Here is a 15,075-nt window from a genome sequence, read left to right on the forward strand (position 1 = left end):
ACTGTATGCAGAAAATTATATATCCCAAAAAGGTAATTTCAAAGTTACTACAGAGATTGTGGCAGGTGAAAAATAATATGACTCAACCATAATCCCTAGTCCTCATCCTCAAATTAATAATATGACTCAATCATAGGTGATGTTGTTAAGTATTAATTCTGCTTCAACATTTTCTGTTTACTCGGTACAGCATGTATATATGTTTTAGTATATAACACAAATTTGGTTGAGAAACAAAGAAAGGAACATGTTACTAAATTTTAATATGTGTATATTTGATATTATGATAATAACGTCAGAATTTCAGTTATCTATAGTAACTTTGCAGAAGCTATAAAATGTAACTTTTAAAATTTTAAGGTGGATCAGCGTGTGATTCTGACATACGGACCGTGATATTAAACATCGAGTATGTAATATCTTTATCCTATTCCCATTTTTCCACTAGTAGTCTAGTACCTACCACATTCTTACTCTGTCTCACTATATATCCTTTTTTTTTTTTCATCCGTTTTATTCGCTTCTCACACCTCAACTTGATGTAATAGGACAATTTTTACCCAAAAGTAGAAAAGAAATGGTTATTCTTCAATATAATATAATCCACTTTTAATGATGGTGTTTAAGTCAACTCCATCACAATGTCAATGCATATGAGTAACAAAATCAAACAAAAGAATTATCTTCCAATTCTCTGTTTCCTCTAAAATTTGTGATAAATTTTCAATCTATCTAAACTAAAAGTAAGATGTGCTATAATGGGCCCAAATCCAGTAAATAACCTTAATTTTACCATAATCATTACCTGACCATGGATTAGAGACTCTTTACTCACTTTAATCACATCATTATTCACCACAAAAGTAAAACAAAAATGTTATCTTTGGGAGTTTCTATGTAATATGTTTCAATCAAATCACAGCAGAATAGTTAAATGGGACAACAGTTTTAATTACATACAAAAATGTATTCTTTGTGTAGATTCTGCAAATGCTGTGACTAAAAAACAAAACAAACTCTGAAAATGTTACATTTTTTTTACCATAATCACTAGTATTTCTCCCAAAAAGATGGTTCCTCAAGCCTAAATCCACTATCAACAGAACATAAATACCAAGAAGAATTTTTTGAAGAATAAGAACAAAGTCCATTGTTTCCATCATCAGGAAAAAGATCTGGCAAATCAAACAATGTAGCATCATCATTAGTAAATGTTGAACTTGAAGAGGAGTCATGTTGATTTTCTTGTCTTGCTTCAACTTGAGCTTCAAATGAAGTGTTATTAGCTGCTTTTGCAGCTGCAGCTTGAATGTCTTTTGGAGAAGTGCTTATTGGCTTTGGAAGTGCTTTTGCTAATTCAGGGAAATTAAGGTATGCTGAATGACCTTTTATAGCTAAAGCAGCTACATCATGTGCTCTAGCTGCCATTTCAGCTGTAGGGTATGTTCCAAGCCATATTCTTGATTTTTTCTTCGGCTCACGAATCTCACAAACAAATTTTCCCCAATTTCTCATCCTAACTCCTCTATAAGTTGGATGTTTGCTATTATTTTCATCACTTTCACTATTTCTCTTCCTCTTCTTGCAATCCTTTGGAGAGGCTTTTGTGTCGTGTCTGGTGCTTGTATCTGAATTTGATGAAGTCGATGATGTTGTTGAGGATGTAGCAAAATTTTCATTAGCATCACTTTCTTCTATATTGATATGTTTTTCCATGGTAGAGAGAGAAGAGGGAGAGAGAGAGAGAGAGATTGATTAGGACTTAGGAGTATACAATGAGTGAAGGGTGCTTAAAAATAAATAGACTTAGGCTTATGGTTTCTTTAAGAAGAAAAGAAATGTGATTTATGTAAAGAGAAAAAAGAAAAAGAAAAGATAAAAAAGAATATTAAAAAAATAAGAAAAGGCATGGGTTGCACAAGGCACATATAATTGGTAATTTTGTTTTCCATGTGGGAATTGAGTAACATGATAATTTTTAATTCTATATAGATCATAATTACTTACCACTAGTCTTTTTCTAGTGTTTATATTCTATATATGTACATAATTTTCATTCTCTTCTATTTTTACATGTGTCTCCACAGTAATATGTTCTCTTTTCAATAACAACAACTACTCTTTCCATTTTTGTGTTATGTAAGTGGTAGGACCTTCAAATTTAGTTTTTCAAGGATGATTTCTAGAGAATGCTTCATACAATGATAAGACATGGGTCACAATCTCGTAAATAGCTAGTAAATCTTTTTAACATCGTTTTATTAAAACTAGACGGTTTAAATTTTAAGTTAATATTTCAAATTTTAAAAAATTAAAAATTTGTATTGAAATATGAATTTCTGACATTAAACAAACAGTTTAGATGTGTCTGACTCAGTCACACAATATAAATTTATTCTGATATTTTTGATTTATCTATGGTATACTTTAGATTATTAATTTATATTTTTATGGACTTTTGTCTTTTCCATCTCTCTTATTTTAGATATTAATTTTTGCATAGACAGCTAGGCCGTTTGCATAAAAGAAAACAAGACCTTGTAAATTCTTTAACACTACCTCAAACTTCTACATAACTTGGTCTTTATTTTCTCTTGGTGACGTATAGAAACTTGTATATAAATTAATAGTTAACTTAGCAAATAGTATCAATGCCTCTAAAAATGAAATTTTTATATAATCAACTAGTTAGTATGTCCCCTTCAACTTGACTTATATGTCTTACTTATAAGCTGATCTGTCCCTCTGCTATAGAGATTGTTCCAATTCATAATTGCTAATACTTCAAAAATATATATAAACAAATTTGTTCCAGTTGTAATCACTTGTTACATAACCAATTGCATTAGGACTATTGTCTCAAAATTGCTGGTACAAATTCTATAACCAAACAGGACTTTAGATAAACCAATCTTTGTGCAACTCAACACCAGTTGAGGATACCCACGTGGGTTTTGGTCACAAAGAAAAAGACAAATGACGCATCACATAGAAACAAACATAGGCCTTGTATATAAAAATCATATTGTTCTAATCAAAGAACATGTATTTCTGAATACTGCTAACAATCAATTGTTGAAATCTGCATTTGGGATTTTCTGCGTTCACACATTTAAGATATTAGCGGAGTTGTTCAATCTAAATAAATGACCCGAAGTTAAATACAATATTCACGGGGTTGCATCTATTTTGATAGTCTGGTCTTAATTGAACGATTACTGACATACGAATTCATCAATGCGGAGAATCTTTATTATCAGGGAATTCAAATTCTCACTTGTTATGTTATATATGCACATATAGTATTTAACTATTCATAATATAACGGGAATTCATTCCATTGCGGTCAATCATGCGGTCAGCAACTCCTAGCTGTAAGATCAAAATTGGATGGCACAAATCTTAATGCAGTTTTAATTTTTTCAAAAAAGTAAAAAAATGGACTTTAAAATCTAAACTGTCCAATTTCAATTGAACGTTTCAAATTTCGCTGACCGTATGCAGGTATGATTTATGACTGCACTCAATGTGAATCTAATACATTGACATAGCAAATTAAAGGTTGGAAATTGAGTCGAAGATTTAACTTAAACACATGGTGCACATGCTTGTGGGCCATTGTTGAGTTCAACTAATGCCTTTATTCAACTATGCAAAATCAACAACCAACCCATTGTGAGCATTTGTGTCATGTTCATCCAAGAATTGTAGGGAGATTAAGTTCAAAAGAAACAAATGCTATAGGCAAAAAATTTAACCCCAAATAAAAAATGAAAAAATTAATATGCTAGGTACAGAAAAGAAAATTGTGGGAATGTACATCAAAAGAAGTTGGAGAATTTTATGAAGCACCAGAAGTTAAGTAACTAGGAAACGGCTTTAACCATTTTATTTATTGAGGGTAGGTTCAACAATTACCCATTCCATAAATAGTTTATTAAATGAGTGTAATAAACTATGGTACTATGTTTCTAGACGTTACTAAAATAAGAACAATAATATATCACTATTTTATGTATAGAATGTGATTTTAGAACATGGAGAGGAAGATGGTTTCAAAAGAAAAAAACATACATGGAGGAAGATTGAACATAAAAACCTTATGTACTAGTACCGATTCATTTTTCATCCATTGATAAAATTATTCTGGTCACGTGATCGAATATAATTTTTTTGTCATACTCACAAAATTTAAATTTTTTATTTTATTTTTTAAATTATTTCGTAAATAATTGCTCCCATTGATAATGTACTTTTATGATAGTAGGTATGCAATATTACTTTTGACAAAGACCTACTCCCTCCGTTCCAAATTATGAAAGAAAGTCATTTTCAAAAATGTTTTTCCTTTATTCTCATAAAATTAAATGCAAATTGCATTTAATTTTATCTCTCTCCCATTTTCTCAATAAACAACGACCAATAAAAATTGCTTTTACAGCTTTCTTTGCAACTTATTCGAGAAAAGCCCACAAAAACATATTTCAAATTATCATGTTTTACTTTTTCGTAATAAGTATGATTTTTTTATTTTCCCTTACAACTTGGGACGGAGGAAGTATGTATAGTCAACAACAAAGATTGCATAGTCTTTTTCTTAACTTTAAGGCATAACAATCTATGAAAGACCCTTTTGGCCTTTAAAAAAAATCTATGAAAGATTGGACTAGCTAGAGGAAATCTCAGATAAAGATGTGGCTTGTTTAATTTCATATTAAAGCATGATGGCAAAAGGATTAGGTGTACAAAAAACTTGGTGATGCAAGCTTGTGGTTAATCTCTAAGCTTACCAACGATGAATTGGTCACGCCAAAATTCATTTTAGAATAATATTTTGTGTGAACTGTGAAGCACATTTTGAGAAATTATATGTCAAAAAAATAAGTCTTATGAAAACATGATATTGGCATCAAAGCCAAGCATTAGCATTTTTTTGGCATCAAGCTCGCCATAATTATTTCCATAAACTCACACTTGCTATATTCTCAACATAGATACTATAGAGTCTGGAACTTTGTTGACTATGTACCCTTCATTTAATCAAAGATGTCATATTTTTATATTAATTTATTTTAAAATAATTTCAAATTTTAAATAAATATTGTCTATAGATTTCAGTACCCACGAAACTTCGAGTTACCTAAAAATTTCCTTTTCTTAATTAGTTACAACTTACAACTTACAAGTACACCAAAAATTAAAGATTTTATTTTACTTCATTGTCCCATAAACTCCCGCAACAAGTAATTTCAAAGCACTGTTTTGGTTTGGTAGAGAAGCAAAAGTGCGATTTTGATGTAAATGTTATAGTTCGGTCAGAACCGAATATAAGTATAATTATATGAGAAATTTACACTTGAGTGATATCGTTGATATTTAAATGTGAATGGTAGTTCTATATCTGTCTAAAATGGGCTGAATATTAGTTAGATTTATAAAAAAGATTACTCATATTTCCAATTTCTTAAGATTTTATGCGTACCCTTTAAATCTTACTAATTTGGTTAAAAAATGATTAAGCTTTTATTAGCAAAAACATGAGTTGGTAAGAAGTGGTTGGTTGGAGTCCTAACCTTAACTTGAGTGCTTACTCTCGTGGCTCAAAGGATATCTTTGTTCAATATTCTATTATGTTGTCTTGCCACAATGTTAACCTTGTTTTTGGAGCACTAGTTAAAAAATTTAAAATGGTAAAATAATATTGGAATTTATGTAATTAACCTTTTAAAAAAATATATATAAAAAACATTATTTTAATACAAAATTTATTTGTTTCGATTTTCTTTTTTTTTTGGTACAAATTTGTTTCGATTTTCTTAACTAGTGCTTGAGAGAAGAAATGTATTAGTACGACCCATCTTTTTATGCCTCAAACGCCGTTTTGAGTTGAGGTGGAAGGTAGTAAAGCATTAAAAAAAAAAAAAAAAAAAAGACTTTCCATACACTAAACTCTTGTTTAGGTAGATTCCTTTAACTATATTCATTTATTTTAATGCTATTTTCAATAAGTAAAATATACTCTATTATAAATGCAACTAATAAAAAACTTGATTCTTTTTGGTTGAAAAAAAAACTTGATATTCTAAACATAAAAAAAAAAAAAAAATCTCATTATTATTGTTCTGGATTAGACTACATGCTAGCAATTGAGTGATGCAGGGACTCTTGTTGAATACCCTTTTCTACCAACCAACTACTAATACTAATAAGACCATATACAATGGTCATGTTGAAACTAATTTCAACTCAAAAAAACCTTACAATGGTGTGTTGAGAGACATGTTGAACATGACATGGAGGGGAGAGGTGATGAAAATGTTCAACATAGTTGAAGCATGCAAGGGGGACCACATGGCTGGTTGTGATTGGTTGATTGGATTTTTATTCATTTAATACTTTGAACTCAATTATTTCGTTGCAAATTAATTTTTTATTTTTTTATTTTTTCACCAAAATTCATGATTTTTTTTGTCTATAAATAGAGGTTTGGTTCATTTGATTTGGACACAGGAAAAAAAATCGATTTTTTCACTATATTAATCTTATTATTATCTTTCTATTAGCGTTAATCTTGAAGTATTTTATTTTTTTTGAAAACTTGGTCTCCGGCCTTAGGACCAACTAATCCAAGGGGACCAATCCCACTGCCTACTTGCGGGGGCCCCATTTAAAGCCAGAGTTTTTTTGCTCTGTATGGACTTAGCCCACCGAAATTGGCACCAGTGAGAATCGAACCTGAGACCTTGATAGGAGCATACTCCAAGAGCCCAAGCCAACACCACTCGGCCAAGCCCAAGTGGGTTTTAATCTTGAAGTATTAGTTTTTTTTTTCTTTAAATGGATTCCAATAATCATTTCGTATAAATTATTTAAATAAATTTTGTTTTTATTAAAAAACTAAAAAATAAATCGTTAAGTGTTAATTATTTTAATTTAATTTTAATCGATAATTGTAATTTTATGTAATCATAAAAACAAAAATATAAATTTAAATAAGAATATGAAATAAAAAAGTGGTGGGGTAGAGTGTTGAATGAAAAAACTATTGGAGAGGATAAAAGTTGAATGTGTGTTGAATGATTAGGTGGAAGAAAGAGAAAATGATGTGGAGTGTTGGGAGTTGAAAAAGTGTGTGTTGAATGTTTAAACCATTGTAGATGGTCTAAGAGAGTTTGACAAGTACATCCCACAGCACTACACTTTTTTAATGTATGATTATTACATTATTGATTTATTGTACACTCAATTGCTTAGGATAGGTGTGTGTATTTGTGTTTATAACTACTATCGTTACAGTTTTACTTTTTCTGCTGAGTAAACACACCAATAAATTCTCACCCTCCAATAAATTCTTACTTTGAGTTTAAGTAGTGTACAAACTTTTTTCTTTGGTGAAACTTTTTTATTCTCTTTAGATCATGACAGGTTCAATTAAAAGATTCATGCATAGCAATTTTATATCTCTTAGGTTTCTAGGATGTAATTTTTAAGGAGATTGGTTTTGTAATCAAAGAGTTAACAGCACAACTTGTTATTCATTTGTCTTTCATTCAAATGTAATTAATTATCCGGAATATATATACAGCTTGCTATTCATTTGTTATTCTCATAATAACCTTTTATGATAAAACAAATTTTCGTAGAAAACTATATGAAACAAAAACTAAATGAAACGAAATCGTGGACCGGCCCTAAACATGTCGGACCGGCCCTGGTTACCTCGAAGCTAAGAACCAAATAGCATAATTGCCATGCAAACTAGGATCAGCAATAATCATTGCACACCTTGTACCAAGAAGCATTTAATTTTCATATACTAATACTAATAAATATAAATAGGAGTATACAGCAAATTTCAAACCAAACAACAATAACTGTTAATAAAGTAACATTACCAAATGAAACCTAAGGTAAACTAAGATGCAGTTATAACTGCATTATGCAAACAGAAGATAATCATAGAGAACATTTTAGTTGAATACTTTCATCATAAATTGCCTTACTGTTGAGCACATTGTACCCGAGGCATTGAATGCTCATCTTCATCATCATCGTCATCATAAGCCTCACGGTATTGTTGCTTCTTTCGACTCATCTCCTCTGCAAAATTGACATCATGTAAGGTGGCCTCCTCACAATCATCTAGCTCCTTTTGTGACAACTTCTTGCTTGTCTTTTGAGGTAATATCTTTTCTAATTCTAGGCTTTGGCTAGGAGAAAGAAATCCCGAATCTGGGAATTCAACATTAAACTTGATGTAAAGGCGTCCCCTCATGAAGGGCCTATTGTGTTGTGGCATTCCCTCATCATTTATAGCTTTATGTTGACCTACACAGCAACATTAAAATTCATAAATCAGAAAATGAAATCATGAATGAGTTGAATTCTATTGAAATGTATGTAGTCCAAAAGAAAAATATAGTACCTGGCTTGACGACTTCCCCAGGGTTTGATTTGACCAATAGTTGCCTTCCATCAAGATGTGTGACATTAAACTGGAATCCACAGAGCGCTTCAGTTAAGCTGAGTGTGTGTTCAATATGGAGGTCATCATGCTCCCTCCTGAACTTCGGATGCCCCTTCACTTGCAAGACAAACACTATGTCTCCCGTGATTGTGTCAGGCTGCAAAATGTACAATTAAATATCGATATTAAGAAGACTAAAATAATCAAATTCTGCCCATCTTTATACCAAGTATTAACGTAGTAATAGTACACAATAAATTATAGTAAACCACAATGCCTAACACAAAAAAGTAATAATTACTACTTACGGCTTCATCAGCTTGTCCTTCGAATACAATCTTTTGACCCTGCTGCATCCCCTTTTCCACGTGCACTTCCAGCACCTTCTTTTCTTGAGAAATCTTGTTTCCCTTGCATTGAGGGCATCTATCTCTCTCACTGATGACCTCACCTGCATCAACGATGCATGAGCCAGACGACAACACAGAAGCAATCTAACAAATATGAAAAATGATATTTCCATTACCAGTTCCTTTGCATTCAGGACAAACATGTTGCATTTGCTGAATCATGCCCAGACCAATCTGCCTTCTGGTAATCTTCATACCTGTGCCCTGGCATCCAAAACACCTTCCAGCTGTTCCACTTTTTGAACCTTTCCTGATACATCAAAAATTGCAAGCAAACTATTCTTATTACCAATAAGTTGTAAAATTTTGACAATTAGTCCCTATAAAGTTACGGCTTTATAAAATTCAAGTAACAAGTTATTCAAAACATGAAGTAACTAAGCAATTCAAATAAGAATTTGACATGCTTCACCACAAAAAGGATTTGGCTCATCTACGGTGAGCAACTAGATTTAGAGTGTAAATTGAGTATTGTTATATGACTCAACTTTTGGTTCACTCAAACACCTTTGATTTGAGTCCAACATAAGACTTGTTTGACAAACAATAGAAGCTCAAGCCTTATCATGAACTGAACATAATCATCATCCTATTCGGAGAATCTACATTAATAAGGGCAGGAAAAATGATGCACAAGTTAAACAAGAAATCAAGTTTAATTTAAAAAATATGGTGACGGACAAATTTTCTGATTAATTCTGAAGTGTAATAAACAGTATTTCTTAGCTCCTCCTATTACAATATGAGGTCTTGCACAGTATTTCTTAGCTCCTCCTATTACAACATTAGGTCTTGCACATATACTTGTCACGTGAGCGTGTTCACATTTCTTTTTTGTGAAACCACACCCTTAATGTCAATCAAGTCTCCAATTGGTATTCCACACACCATTACAGCAAAATGAATATTGAATGTGGTGAATTATAGTTAAAACCCATCAAATTGATTCAGAGCTGTCTTAGAGAAGTAGCATAAGCCGCAATGCATTCTAAAGAAGTATAGAAGTGATAGTTTCTTTAAAAAGAAATTTAAAGTACAGACGATATAAACATGGATAAGTTCATACCCTTTACATTTTGCGCATAGCACATTTCTAGAAAGAGATAGTTTCTTTGTAGTGCCATTAAACACGTCCTCCAAGGAAACCTTTAAGGAATGCACCACATCTTCTCCTTGCTTCTGTCTTCTTCCCCGTGAAGGACCACCACCTAAGAGAAAAGAGGAATAGTGCAATGATCAATATTGCCTAAATGAAAGATGAAAGATGAAAGATGATTTACAAGTGTAAACAAAATAACATGAATTATAGAAGTGAGAGTCTCACCACCAAAACCTCCTCCACCAAAAAATGATTCGAAAATATCGAATGGATTATGAAATGAGCTTCCTCCGCCTCCTCCCATTCCTTCTTTAAGGGCATCTTCACCATATTGATCATACAGTTCTTTCTTTTCAGGATCACTTAACACTTCATATGCTTGACCCAACTCCTTGAACTGATATAGAAATAAGATATTTGGAGTGAAACAAGAAAACCAAGGTCAGCAACAAAAGCTACATTATGCAATTTTTCAACCACAAAAGTTTGCATAAGAACATCAAAACTGAAAAACATGTTGCATATAAATGAAAAGTCACAAACAAAAACGTAGCAGGCTCAAGTCATCTGCATGCCACAGTAATATAATAAAACTATCCCTATGTAGCTAGCCAGTGGCAGATTGCAACATGTTGCTATTGCCAACCTGCAAAACACTATTACAGAGAAGAAGGTGGTTGTATGACCACTTAACCAAAGCTTAGGGAAACAAAACAAGCAATTTATTTAAACAATACACATATGGGAGGGATGCAGTATTAGGATTTTGTTTTGAGTCACCTTAGTCTTTTATCAATACCCAAAATGTCCAAGAAAATTATGGCTATAAGTGGACGGCATTTTCAGTTTTTCAACACTTCCTTCAAATTGTGGTTGGAACGGAAACAAATTTCCATAATTTGGCCAAAATTGCGGGTGCTACGAATGCAACATCAATACAGAACGGCGCAATTGCGGCCGCAATTGTACATAGAATGTTTTATATTTACAACTATATTCTAACGTTGTTGACTTTGACAGAGTTAACGGAAAACGATGACCATAATGTGTATAATTAAAAAATATAATTCTAGATTACAACCAAACAAGGAGCAAAATAGCAGGGTATTCGCAGTGCATGCATGGTATAATGAAAATGCAAAAAAGTTGTGGAAACCAGGAGGCTTACTTTCTCAGGATCCCCACCCTTATCCGGATGGTTCTTCATCGCTGCTTTTCTATAGGCTTTCTTGATTTCATCTTCACTGGCACTTTTTGAAACACCAAGAATATCATAATATTTCGTGTTATCACTCTTCCTTGCTGGTCCACGCCCAAACATGATTGATGCACCTTAAAACACGCTACACAGAAAAACAAATATAAACTTTCAAATAAAATACAAAAAATTAATAGGGATTTATAAATTTCAAATAAAAGAAATCCACAACGACAATCTTTATAATGGGAATCTGACCGCATAAAACAATGCTGATACAAAGAAAGCATGGACCATAAATCCCTTAATCCTTAGCATGAATCGCAACTACCGGTTAGAGTCTTACCAGCTCAAATCATGTAAAATATACCACATGGTCAACAATTTTCATAGAACAAAATGTACCCAATTTAAATACAACAAGACAATCATCATAGCCTCTAACTATCATAGGTGTGAATAAGACTGCATTCTCAAATACTTATTATTTGCAATTGTATACATAAATTGAATCTATAAAAAACCTTCAACCCACAATTAAGTGATAATTACTATTCCTTCACCAGATACAAAGATTACAACTTTTGCATCAAAATACTATTTTTATCATCTAAAATTCCATACAAAAACTTAAACAGCTGAAAATCGAGCTATACCAGAAACCAAAATAAAAACAACAATAAAATTAAACATAACATCTAACATGAACTAAAAACAGTGTCACAACTCACAAACCCCAACAAAATTAACACTATGAGTAAAAAAATTACAAGCAAAATTAAAAAATTGATCGAAACCCTAACTTAGCAACTGAATTGAAAACAAAAATCATAAATTTTGGAAAAGGGGGAAAATTGGATGATAAAATTTGCGATCTAAGGAAGTTTATGGAGATTGAAAAGATCTGAACCCTAGAAATCAAATTGAAAAGATGAGAGGGAGAGAAAAAGCATACATATAAATACCTAAGTGGCGATTGTTGTTGTTTCTTCTTCTTCTTCTTCTTCTTCAAGGGGGAAAAACGAAACCCTCGAAGAGAGAGAGAAAAAGAAAGAAAGAGAAGAAAGTAATAGTGAGTGTGAATTGGTTTTGTATGTAGCCAAATTGCTATTTGCACTCCCCTTTTAAACAGCAATATTAGTAGTAGTATTATTATGTTATGTGTGTGTGTGAGTAAGAGTAACAAAGATTCCTTAACTGAGAGGGACTTAGATTGGTTGTTGTTTGGGTTTATTTGCGGCCTGCTGGATTGGATGACGTATACTTATATGTTTGGCGGCTTTCCTAACAAATCATCCTATCATTGTTTTTTTTTTAAAAGAAAAATTATTTTTTTAATAATAATCAGAATCTAAAACAAATAAAAAAACTGATAAAATTGAGAAGCTGATATTACTAAATTTTAAAAAATAATTTTTTTTTTAAAGAAAAGAGAAAATAAGTGTCAAATGACTAAAATTCAGAAGCTGTATTTTGTTATTCGACTTTTATTATTCAATAAAACAGCAATATTATAATTGTTTCCCTAAGTCCGGACATTCTTTCTCTAATTGTCTCACGGTTGAATGTTATAACTACATAAAAAGAGGTTATATTGCTTCAAATTGTTGTCAATATTGCAAGATAGTCGGAGACTTGATTCATAATTGTTTCATTTGTCATCCAAGATCTGATTAAAATAGGAATAAATCTCTTCCCGACTCTTCTAACTTTGTACTTACAATAATTGTTGGTGTCAATGAATCTCAAAATCCTCTCAACATGTCTTCTCGGTCAAAAATATTCAATCTCTTCTTATACAACTTATTCTTTCTAGTAATACTTCTGCTTCTCTTCCTACCACACCAGGTAATTCTAGATAGTATTTTGAAAAGTAGATTTAGTCAAATGTAACTCAAAGTATTATTCTTGTTCCATGTGTTTATGCTTAAAATGTATCTGGGCGGGAGATACTAATGTCAAGAAAGTGGTTGTCGTTAATTAAAGCATTGTTGAGATACAAGTGTTGAGATATATTACTGAGTTAAGTCTCATATTAGTTGAAAGAGTTGAAATTGAACAACATATAAATAAGAGGATCTATCAACCAAATAACAATATGATAAAATGGTATCGGTACTTCAATTACCTTCTAACTTGATAAGTAATTGAATAATCAATTTTTCAAGTTTGCAATGATAATTGGCGTACTCGAGTTCAAGTTGTTGTTTTAACAACAATTATCAATATTCTCTGGTTAATTTAATTTGGACCCGTCGATTATCAACCTTCTAGTTTTCAACAAAAAAAAAATTCTGATAATAGTTCGACCGTAAAGTAAGTGAAACCTAATTAAAAATTATTTTCACCAGGAATGGATCCAGCAAAATTTTGTTAGTATAACAAATATTTCTTTTCGATTAGATTTGCAATTGATATGATCTCTACTTCTACTTTTTTGAGTGGCAATCTAACAAAAAAAACAAATCTTTCCTACTATTCACGAACTCTCAGTTTTAAAATATTTTTCAATATCTTGTCATCCTTGTAAATTAAGCTTCATCCTTGCAGGTGGCTCAAAATCAACACTGATGGTGCAGTCGCAAGTTGGTTTAATTTTTATCCGTGTATTTTTTATAATTTTTTTGGGTTACCATGATATTAATATCAAGTTTCCACTATCATTAACGATTATTAATTTTCGTCGAGGAATCTATGGAACATATGAGGTGATTCTTCCCTTCCAATTCATTGGTGGTTTGTTAAGCTTTTTAATCAAAGTTAGAGGCAATCGTCTACGTAGCTCTAGTTTTTTTTTTTTTTTTACGCATCGTGTAGCTCTAGTTAACAACCCATAATTTGGTTTCATTCCTAATTCGATACAAAATTTAGTATCCAAAACAACTCTTCCAATTTTATTTTATTTTTGTTTAAAACAACCCTTTCAATTTGTATTTAACGAACAAATTACGATAACAACCATTCATGTTGTAGCCTTTCATTTTATATTTCAATGACCTTGATTTGACTCCAATCTAGTCTAATATAATATTTATAACTAGATACATTTTTTAAAAAGAAACATTACTCAAAATGATGACCTTATACATAGCTGAAACTTCAATCGAATATTACACATCATTAGATATGTTCTGGACTAGACTAATGCTAGTCCACCTAGACCCTCACAAAGTCCACATGGCTTGCCCAATCACCTCCATGTCAGCATGGCACAACCTCTCCACCAAGATAGGGTAAAATTACTACTCTACCCACTATCTAAGGGTGATATCTTGGCAGTCCCTCTTAATGGGCCTTGGCTAGTCCAGCCCACTAAGAGGACCTTTGGCCCAGAGCTGGGGGCTATAAATACTCTCCCTCTTGGGAGAGCAAGGTAGACACTATTCATTATCACAATTACTCTCTCTCTCTAACTTCTCTCTAGTATCTCTTTTGCTCTCTATTCCTTGTCTGACTTTGGCATCGGAGCACCTGCAGGTACAACCCCCCCCTCCGTGGATCATCTGCTCGGATTACTGCCTACCACCTGCTCAACGGACTTCCAGCTGGTCTTCTACCTGTTCTGATCAACAGTTAAGATCAGTGGCGCCGACTGTGGGGATCTGAGTTCTCCCCTTCTTTGTTTCGAGCAAGTAAACCAAAGAACAAAACCAATCAATCACTTTTTCATCATGGCCAGTTCATCTCATTTCAACAATGACGTTGAGGACGCTGCTCCTCCATCTTCTCCCCGTCTGTCTCCTGCTCTCATCACTGACCTCCAGGCCCTCCCCGAGTCTGACCCTAGAGACGGGCAGGAAACTTCCTGGACTTCTGAGGACGGCGACTTGGTCGTCTTGACTGAGAAGCAGGCAGGGAAGCGCCCTCAGTCCGAGCAGGGCAAATCAGCAGAAACCGACTT

At 32.5% G+C, this 15,075-nt stretch overlaps 2 protein-coding genes across 3 annotated transcripts; both read right to left on the reverse strand.

Moving 5' to 3' along the window:
• Positions 1 to 707: 707 nt before the first annotated feature.
• Positions 708 to 1,786, reverse strand: LOC123885113 (ethylene-responsive transcription factor ERF034-like). The gene has a single exon (XM_045934366.1). It carries the CDS (start codon positions 1,714 to 1,716, stop codon positions 1,051 to 1,053), a length of 666 nt encoding a protein of 221 aa, XP_045790322.1. The 5' UTR covers positions 1,717 to 1,786; the 3' UTR covers positions 708 to 1,050.
• Positions 1,787 to 7,789: 6,003 nt separating this feature from the next.
• LOC123884090 (chaperone protein dnaJ 3-like) lies at positions 7,790 to 12,410 on the reverse strand. Of its 2 annotated transcripts, none has more exons than XM_045933100.1 (8): positions 12,140 to 12,410; positions 11,145 to 11,319; positions 10,202 to 10,373; positions 9,944 to 10,085; positions 8,994 to 9,127; positions 8,776 to 8,918; positions 8,426 to 8,624; positions 7,790 to 8,328 (listed from the first exon to the last, which is right to left on the reverse strand). In XM_045933100.1, exons 2-8 carry the CDS (start codon positions 11,295 to 11,297, stop codon positions 8,000 to 8,002), a joined length of 1,272 nt encoding a protein of 423 aa, XP_045789056.1. In that variant the 5' UTR covers positions 11,298 to 11,319; positions 12,140 to 12,410; the 3' UTR covers positions 7,790 to 7,999. The 2 variants fall into 2 exon arrangements, with proteins under 2 accessions (XP_045789056.1, XP_045789055.1); XM_045933099.1 differs by having other exon boundaries at positions 12,130 to 12,410.
• Positions 12,411 to 15,075: the final 2,665 nt, after the last annotated feature.

This window comes from Trifolium pratense, linkage group LG5 (genome assembly GCF_020283565.1).
Source record: "Trifolium pratense cultivar HEN17-A07 linkage group LG5, ARS_RC_1.1, whole genome shotgun sequence".
In the NCBI taxonomy this organism is placed as follows: Eukaryota; Viridiplantae; Streptophyta; class Magnoliopsida; order Fabales; family Fabaceae; genus Trifolium; species Trifolium pratense.

Coding starts and splice junctions, on each gene's coding strand:
- LOC123885113 (XM_045934366.1), bottom strand. CDS start 1,716: ATGGAAAAACATATCAATATAGAAGAAAGTGATGCTAATGAAAATTTT.
- LOC123884090 (XM_045933100.1), bottom strand. CDS start 11,297: ATGTTTGGGCGTGGACCAGCAAGGAAGAGTGATAACACGAAATATTAT. Junction 10,086..10,201: donor TGGTGGAGGAGGTTTTGGTG/GTGAGACTCTCA, acceptor CTTTTCTCTTAG/GTGGTGGTCCTTCACGGGGA. Junction 8,625..8,775: donor AAGGACAAGCTGATGAAGCC/GTAAGTAGTAAT, acceptor TACATTTTGCAG/CCTGACACAATCACGGGAGA.